The sequence below is a fragment of the Notolepis coatsorum genome, assembly GCF_963971535.1.
Source record: "Notolepis coatsorum genome assembly, chromosome: 20".
In the NCBI taxonomy this organism is placed as follows: Eukaryota; Metazoa; Chordata; class Actinopteri; order Aulopiformes; family Paralepididae; genus Notolepis; species Notolepis coatsorum.
Window position 1 is genome coordinate 5489388 of NC_140184.1, and position 9814 is coordinate 5499201.

At 43.5% G+C, this 9814-nt stretch overlaps 1 protein-coding gene across 1 annotated transcript in view; it reads right to left on the reverse strand.

Moving 5' to 3' along the window:
- Nucleotides 1-9384, reverse strand: part of LOC311247413 (homeodomain-interacting protein kinase 3-like) — a 140191-nt gene extending 130807 nt beyond the window's left edge. The window contains 2 exon segments of the mRNA XM_084337810.1: nt 9044-9059; nt 9061-9384. Coding sequence (XP_084193936.1) covers nt 9044-9059; nt 9061-9120 — 76 coding nt within the window. The 5' untranslated portion in view covers nt 9121-9384.
- Between the last annotated feature and the right edge of the window lie 430 nt (nt 9385-9814).

Below are 9814 nucleotides of genomic sequence, written 5' to 3' on the forward strand. Positions count from 1 at the left end.
GCTAACCGGTCACGTCCGCTTCCATTCATTGTGCTAAGCTAGGCTAACGTGCAGCCAGATAGCTTTCTACTGAACGCACAGAGAGGAAACTGGTATCCATCTTCTTGTCTCTCTCTGGAGAAGACGATAAGCCAAAGCCAACCAAAATGTTGCCGTGTTCCTTTATGGTCCAACAATTCTCAACGAAAAACAACAACTTGTGTGATGAATACCCACCACCCAGATTAGACCTAATCATTCTACGATCAGCACACGCTTGATTAGCTTATACATTACAATCATGTTGCCCCTTCTGCTGGCACAGACGGCCTGCTTACGTAACTGCCCCAGTACTACACCAGGCTAAAAAGGAGATGTAGAGGCCCATTACGTTTATTTTACAATTTAACCTAATCATAGCAGCATTCAGAAGGAAGGCATAACTTTGTGAGGTGCGGTTGCTTGCTGGGATCATGTAGTGGTGGTGGGTGTGTGGGTGTGATATTCCGCTCTCTCGTGGTATCCTGGTTGAAACGGCACACTTGATTAGCCCTGAGCGGCGCTCCACTCACCCAGCCCGGCCCCTACCCTCGTAGTACAACAACAGCAACAAGGTCTAGGCTTGAGCCCGGCCCCTACCCTCCGAGTACAATAACAGCAACAAAGTCTAGGCTCGAGCCCGGCCCCTAACACTGGCTGTGAGTACAATAACAGCAACAAGGTCTAGGCTTGAGCCCGGCCCCTACCCTCCGAGTACAATAACAGCAACAAGGTCTAGGCTCGAGCCCGGCCCCTACCCTCCGAGTACAATAACAGCAACAAGGTCTAGGCTCGAGCCCGGCCCCTACCCTCCGAGTACAATAACAGCAACAAGGTCTAGGCTCGAGCCCGGCCCCTACCCTCCGAGTACAATAACAGCAACAAGGTCTAGGCTCGAGCCCGGCCCCTAACACTGGCTGTGAGTACAATAACAGCAACAAGGTCTAGGCTCGAGCCCGGCCCCTAACACTGGCTGTGAGTACAATAACAGCAACAAGGTCTAGGCTACACTTTACTTTGGGGCGTTTTTCCGCTGAGAACATAAAAGTCCAGCAGAGGCCTGTGGTGGCCATCAGTATCCACTAGGGGTGTAACGGTACACACAAACCGCGGTTCGGTATGTACCTCGGTTTTGAAGTCACGGTTCGGTACGGGTTTTCGAGTTGTTAATGTAGTGTGTGTGTGCAGTAACAAATTGTACTTGTAGGGCTGTCAACGTATATTCTATATTGAAATTAATAATCTAAGGTCCAGTACTGAAACGGTTTGGTACGGATACCTTTACACCCCTAGTATCTACCTAAAAACAGACACTAACTCCTATCTCGTCTTTCACCGCTGGAGGTTGGTCGTCACTTGGCCAAGCTGCAAAGCTGTAACTCGTCATCATAATTCATACCTAGGGTTGGGCACCGAAAACCGGTTCTAATAGGAACCGGTTCCTAACTTCCGGTTCTGGAATCGGAAGTAACATATTTGAATTTTTTATTTCGATTATTTAAAAGAAAAACGTTTTTTTCTTTTTTTTTTTACTTTGTTAATTAATACCCTAGTTACAGTACAGCAACCAAATTAAACTATCAAGTCAACTGAAAATGTGAATAGTATGAAAAAAATCAATAGAAATCTCCTGCGAAATAAGCTGTGACCTGTTTTGACCTGCACCTCAAAGAATCGGAACCGAGAATCGTTTAGAACAGGAATCGATGGAGAATCGGAACCGGAACCGGAATCGTTCAAATCCAAACGATGCCCAACCCTATTCATACCTAGGAGTTGTTATAAAGCCATCCCTCACCCTAATCCTAACCTCACAAGAGTCCTTCCGAGCGACGGGATCCAGAGACACTACCATATCAAGAGTACGCAATGCCTACAAGCGCTTTAGTTTGTATATTGTATATTTTCTTGTATAGTGTTTGGACTTTATTCTTTTTCTATTTGTTTTACTGTATGAAGTAGGGCTGGGCGATATAACGATAAATATTGCGATATATTTTAATAATCGATATCGAAATAATATATATATATTTTTATACTTATAACAATTTCGATAATTATCGATATCGAGATATGATAACATTATCATATAGTTATCGCGATATGATTTTTTTCCATATCGCCCAGCCCTAGTATGAAGCACATTCTCAGGGGGGCTCATACAGAACCAAGCATTTCACTGTAATGTACATGTACTTTATATGTGACAAATAAAACAAAACTTGAACTTGTTCAGGGGGGAAACATTTGAATGTGCCATCTCCCCCACAATTTCCACCTGCAGATCGATGTGGGTGGGTCCAGTGCCACCTCGCTGTATTGAACTGCCGCGCACTCAATTTGTTTGTCTCCGACGCCGCTCTAAGTGGGGCACGCTGAATGCAATTTGTTGAACACCACACCCGCCAACCTTTTGTTTACCCATTAGCTAGTGCGTTTAGCCGGGGTGGCTGTGTTTAAGCCACGTGCCGTACACACAGGCTCACTCAAAACACCGCAGGGGCCGTCTGTGTCTCGTGAACATGATCTTCATTCATTGCTCATTAGATATAAAGGCCCCTGTATTTTCTGAAGCATGTGACCTCACACAGTATTTCGTCTCTGTGCCCCAATTACTCGTCTTCTACTCACAAGACACTAGGCCCCGTAGAGAGAAGATGGCTAGTTTACTGGTCGACGTGGCACGGAGGAGCGCATGCAGGGTTCCTGCAGGTTTCGATAAGTTACATTTTAAGACTTAAATTAAGCCTTTTTAAAGACATTTTAAGACCACTTTGAATAGAATTTTATAAGAATACTTATTTCACAGCCATACTGGCAAAAAAAAGAATGAAGGAAAATCATGAAAGTAAACTGTAATTCCATACAAATTGGAACATTACCTTATGGACAGTTTCTTCCCCAGAGCCATCACCACCTTGAACTCTAACATGCACCAATAATTTACCCTTTCCCCCCTCCTCCTCCCACACTGCAACATCCTACCCCCTCAAGTGCAATATCCGCAGTGCAATACCCACCCACTACCGTCTGACACTGTGATTGTTATTTTGTGTATTGTACAGTATTGTTGTAACATTGTCTTATTGTATAGTATTTTATGTCTAAGATAAGATAAGATAAGATATTCCTTTATTAATCCCCTTGGGGAAATTCCAGCGACACACATACAGCTCATCGTCTCATTAATAATAATAACAACATCACAATCATTACATTTTTACAGTAACAACGGCACAGCATAAATTCACACAGACAAGTACATTTGTCATCTACAGAATGCCTGAGACGCCATATGCGATAGTCAGGCTGCATCAACAACTGAGTAGTTAAACAAAGTGTCGTCGCGCCAGGTGGCGGGAGGGAGGGAGGGATGGACGGGCGGGATCGGGAGACTCTGTATAGTATTTTATGTTCTTTTTGATTACTTGTGTGATTTTATTACCGCACCTTCAATTTGAGTCCCAAATCTCGTATGCAAATATAATGACAATAAAGTACAATTAGGGGTGCACCGATGTATCGGTCGGGTATCGGTATCGGCCGATAAGTGCCTTGTTGACTGCAATCGGCCTATCGGCCGATAAGCTCGAATGTGCGGATGGCAGTAGCCGATAAGTTCAGTCGCGTCCTGCACAACGCCGCCCCCAGTCCCCCACACACACACAAGCTACTGCATCAAAGTTACTACTAAATATTCAACATTCTCTTTTGAGACTCCGCTTCTGACTCTTATCATTTGGCACTAAAAGCTAAACATTGTCACCGATATGGCTGTCCGCAACATGTCATTAATTGTGTACGCGAGGTGGTCGCTCAGTGACGACGCTAACATGAGCTAGGTTAGCTAGCATGAGCTACCGGGAGATGGAAAGACTAAAGTTACTGGTGAAAATGTGATTTACGTTGGAATACTCCTTTGCCAACTTGCTGTACTTTGCTTGCAGGTCTGCAGCCATTATTGCTGGATTATGAATAGCCCCAACTTTAGCCAAGGTAACGTTATGGCTAAACCTTTAACGTTAGTTAACGCTAGCTTTCGGTTAGCTGTTCAATGCTAATAACACCCCTCTCTCGGGAAGATGGCATTTAAGAAAGTATCTGCTGTTAAAATGACACAAACATTCGTTTTGTGGCATTAGCGTTATATAGTTAGTGTTACACGTTCAATAACATAAGCATAGTATTTACCCGAACTACTAGCTCAGTTCCTTCCGTTGCTCATAGAGCCCTGAGAGTTGTACCCAATCCATTCTGCAATCTGTTAATAAAGTTTTCAATCAGACAAATGTATAGAAAGGCTTTGTTTTATTATAACATTCGTTGCAGTAAAATCATTGTCTCGTTTGGTCATCCTGTGGAGCGCTGGTCGGCGGGCAGCTAACGTATTAGCTACGGTAAGCTTGTTGTGGTTCTCGCAAGCAGATCAATGGCGGCATGCCCGGAAGTAGAAAATGAATAAACGCTTGCCGATTGGTGGTAAGAACAGCAGGAGGTGGGTGCTAGCGGTGTGACGTAATTGGCCGAATCGACTGTCAATCAAAATTTTTCTATTGCATTGGTTGAGAGCTCTGGTTGAGACAATAGTATCCAGCTGCAGGCCGCCAGACCATACTGGGAGAGGGATAGTGCTACATGGCATGGTGGAATTAATACCATAAACATATTTCTTGATGTTTCCTTTTTTTAAGTAAGTAAAGAGGCCTACAAAACATACATACAAATATACAGTAGTTTCATTAAAAAAATTTACAAATATTAAAAAAATATATATATAAAAAGAAAATTACAAATATATATTTTTTGCCACAAATATCGGTATCGGTATCGGCCGATTGTGTTACTTAGTTGAACAATCGGTATCGGTATCGGTGGCAAATTTTCATATCGGTGCATCCCTAAGTACAATCAAATCTACTTGCAGCCTGGACATTTCCCCCCAAACACATTGAAAATGTGACGCAGAGAAGTTATTGCAACACCGAAGTAACTTCCTAATCCATTACATTTAAGACCGAAGTAACTTCCTAATCCATTACATTTAAGACCGAAGTAACTTCCTCATCCATTACATTTAAGACCAAAGTAACTTCCTCATCCATTACATTTAAGACCGAAGTAATTTCCTCATCCATTAAATTCAAGACCGAAGTAACTTCCTCATCCATTACATTTAAGACCAAAGTAACTTCCTCATCCATTACATTTAAGACCGAAGTAACTTCCTAATCCATTACATTTAAGACTGAAGTAACTTCCTCATCCATTACATTTAAAACCTATGAAAATCATATTCAAGACCTCTTTGAGACTTTTTAAAAGTTACTTTTTAACTCTGTAAGACTTTTAAAGACCCAGCAGGAACCCTGACATGTGACCGCTAGACCTTTGTTGATTGGGGGAGGCCCGACTGGGTTAACATACTTATAGTAAATTCTGACACAGAATGATAGTAGATTACACCAGGAGCTTACCGTTAGCTCCTTTTGCATCGGAGTGGTTAGTTTTTATACTATAAAACACAATTCTAACTACACACAGGTAAAGAATCAGACAGGCCAGGTTGCCATTTCTTCCTTTGTGGTCTTTGGTAGACCAAATACGTCACTGGACTGGATAATCAATCATTTAGGAGCACGTAAACTGTAGTTTTGAACCCTCAGTTTTGCTAACTGTTTGAGGTAGCCTATAGCAAAACAACAACTAAAAAAGGGCAGGATGAACATTCTGTTCGTCAAGGTTTTCCCAATCAGAACTGATACTCAAAATATTGTCCAATATCCTAAATGGTTGACTTCATAAACCTAGGCAGAATTACATTACATGTTAGTCTAACCCAATATAAAAAATTAAAATATTTTCTGATTCACACCAAATCAAGCAAACAAGTCTAACTAGGGCAGCTACATATAGCTGAAAGCAGAGTCATGAAAGAGCATGTCGGGCCTCCACAAAATCCATTTTGAGCATAATTACATTTAGTCTGTTCAGAAACGTCTTGCAGGCTATTTATAACTGAGGTGTATATAGTTTGAAAGCATTGCTCATCAACACCAGAAAAGATATATCCTAGTGCCCACTCGTTAACCCTTTCACTGCCGCACTACCAAAACGGTTAACCTTTTCACTGCGACAATTCACAGAAGGTTAACCCTTTCACTGCCACACAACAGAAGGTTAACCCTTTGCGATCACACACCCGACGGTCGTCGTGTGGCAGTGAAAGGGTTAAGATTCCATCCCTTGTTTTCATTCGCGGAATCTGGATTCTATGATTTAAGATTAAGGACTATTATTATGGTATGTGTGTGCAGCAGCACTGAGGTGAAGAATGTTGTAGCAACAGTGTCTCAACTAGTCACATTAATCCATGTCAATATGTCCTCCTTCTAAAACAGAAGTACCAGCTCATAGTGAAAACTTGAATCCCACTTCTACATGTTCAGTATGCTATATTTTTGGACAATGAAAATTCTGTCTAACTATTTGATGAATTAATGTCAAACTCGGGAAGATGGGTGGCGGCTGGGTGGCGCAGCGGACATTGCGCTCGTCACCAACGCACGAGACACCGGTATCGAATCCGGTTGTCGGCGTTGCCTCCGGCTTGGGCCAGCCATCATACTAACTCAATTGGCAGAGTTAGCGGGTGGGAAGTCGATGGGTGGTAATCTGGACTTTGTAAACAGCGACTCCTACAGGTCGGTTGGCGAGGGCAGTGTGAGCCTCCTACATGTTACTCCTCACCAAATGAGAGTCCGCGCTGGCAGGTGAAAAGATGCGACTGGCTGCCTACACATGTATCGGAGGGGACATGCGATGGGCTTCTATCCTCCCTACAACCGGCCAGTGGGGGGCACATGCAAGCAACGTTCAAGACAGGGGAGGGGAGAATTGGCACGGCTAAATTGGGATGGGAGAAAAGGAGAAAAAGTGGATAAAAAAAAAACTCAGGAAGATGGTCAGAATGTCTTCTTTTGTGGACGTCTCTCTCAGATCTTAAAGACAGCGTTACCAAGAGCTCTTCTTCAGCAACCATGTTTATGTTTTGCCCCCCCCCCCCCACTAGAACAGGTTTAACTTCAAAGTATAAGTCAATAACACAATTAACCTATGAGTTCACTCAGATTGTAAAGGAGTGCGACTATCAAGCACAGAGGAATGCAAGGCAATAATAAAGCAAGAGCAGTCATGAAAATGGCAAGTGTTGGAATGTGTACATGGGGTAAGTGAACGATTACCATAATGCTATTTAGGGGTGTTGTCGGCTACGTGTTGTTGGAAATGTGAGAGTCGGTGGCCCATGGATGGCATCTCCATGATAGCGTTGCCATATAGTATTGCACCTAGGCTATTTCAAACTGGTAATTCTTCAGATGGGCAAGAGAGAGAGAGAGAGGGGCCCTCCAGTGCTATTAGCTCTCCATGGCCATCCCTTCAGCAAAGGGCCCATGATTACAATCCAAAAGTTTAGCAATCACAGTCACATTACTTGACTCTGTATTCCGGCTCTAGACTCTAAGCATCAGTCATGTTGCCTGTACGAGGTTATAGTGGCTTATTGAGCTTCCCCCACTTCCTACGCACCAGAATAATAAAGTAGCTCCTCCGACGTCGACAATATAGGCTGTGTTGGCCGTCTACCTCGAAAACAAATGGAGAAGCCTGATGATGTACTAGTCCCGTGTTTTCGGTTTCCTTTTCAGTCCAAGCACTGCGTTAATGTAGGGCCTAATGCAAATGCGAGGTTGTTATTCGTTTGTCGTGTTGACATTAATGTGCCATGGGGTAATTTCAATCGCACCAAATAGCCTATTTTCTAGAGAAATACTGCAAACAAGCTTGGTAATTAATGTTATGGTGCAATTAAGAGTTTTGTCAATGTGGAAAATAGGGGGGCACCACTCAAATGATGCATATGTTATTTCCATGCTCTAGGGTAGTCCAGTCGATATTGCAAACATGAACAACTCGCCCCCAAAGCCAAAAGACTTGATCACCTACCCAACCTCCTCCAATGTACAGTTTCTACGTCAAATGTACACTCTTTTTCTATCACAAACAGTACTGTATTTGCAAATCTGGTATGTCATAAATGTATTAGATGTAGCAGTACTGTCTATCTGTATGTCGTGTATGTCATATATGTTATGATGAATTGAAAATGGGGGACCCTGATGTAAACAAGACGAAAGTCTTTCTCTGGTCTGCATCCCCTTAACAATTGTATGTATTGAGCTGTACTGTACCCATTCTGCAATCTGTTAATAAACTTTTCAATCAATCAATCAATCAATTCAATCACAGAGAGAGAGAGAGAGAGAGAGAGAGAGAGAGAGAGAGAGAGAGAGAGAGAGAGAGAGAGACAGACAGACAGACAGACAGACAGACAGACAGACAGAGAGAGAGAGAGCGAGACAGAGAGAGAGAGAGCGAGACAGAGCGAGACAGAGCGAGACAGACAGACAGACAAACAGACAGACAGACAGACAGACAGACAGACAGACAGACAGACAGAGAGAGAGAGAGAGAGAGAGAGAGAGATATTCGCAAGGTGTGCTTGGGATAGGTCGGTCTCCTACACCATATTGAATAACGTTACATGATGAATTATTAGATTATGCAGCAGTACTATTCGCCAAAAAGTACAAGAGAAAAAGCCAATTCTGGACACTAGTACCTACATGTTCCAGATGATCCCATGTATAAAAAAAAAATCAAGCCACAGCAGTATGGCTTCACTAACCATTAAACCCTCTTCTTAAGCCAATAATATGCTGTAATAACGTTTGCTAGTTCACACAGATCCATGATCAGCTGACATTATAGCTAATATAGCCAGAGAGCTAACGTCAACTAGTAGCACTAGCCAGCAGCTACGTAGCCAATGTTAGGGTGTCATTTATTACAGACAGCAGCTGCTAGCTAGCTAGCTAGCTAACTTCACTATAACTTTATTAGTACGACTCCAAATCAACGTTAATCTGCATAACACTACACAGGCTACCTTCAAGCATCAACTCACCTTCACGTAGAGTAACAAATGGGTACAATCCAGGGCTTCTCTGAACATGTTATGGACTTATGATGAAGCCACACCATGCATCCTGCTGCACTGCTGCCATCTTGTCCTGGACGACAGGAGGGGAGACACCACCACCACCACCAGCACCATTTTTAAACTTCAAATAACTCCCGCATAAGAAAACGTCCGATAACCCCACACGCCCAGGGTGTAGCTACAGCGTTGTTACGAATCTTCTTCTGCTTCTTTGGGCAAAGCAGCCCATTATCTCTGAGTGTGAGGGTGTCCGTTACCCCTCTCCTCTCCTCTCCTCGGTTACACAGCAGGTCTGGCTGCTGCGCTCTCTGACAACATGTCCCTGTTCTCTCTCTGCTGCTGCTGCTGCTGCTGCGCGCGCATACTCTGCCTGTAGCGAGATGTTTGTGGACTGACGTCACGGAGCAGGCGAGACGAGTCGCGAGACGAGCAGCGGGTGACAGAAGTTGCTCGAGTAGGGTATATCTGCAGTGCCGCAAGCCCAACGTCAGGGCTTGTACTCTGTGTTGTTTCCTGTTGTAGCGGCCTCTGCCTGGGTCCCTGGGTCCGCTTCTAGTGGTAGTCGGGGGTGTGATTCCGTAAGCGCTCCATCCAAATAATAGTCTCCACACCTTGAGTTCCGTTATCAGATACCACAGATATCCGATTTATTTAGAATATATATGGGTTACATGGGAGAGGTGATCAAAGTGATCCTATTGTTCCTATAATGGTTCAAAGACTATCTAAAGCGTT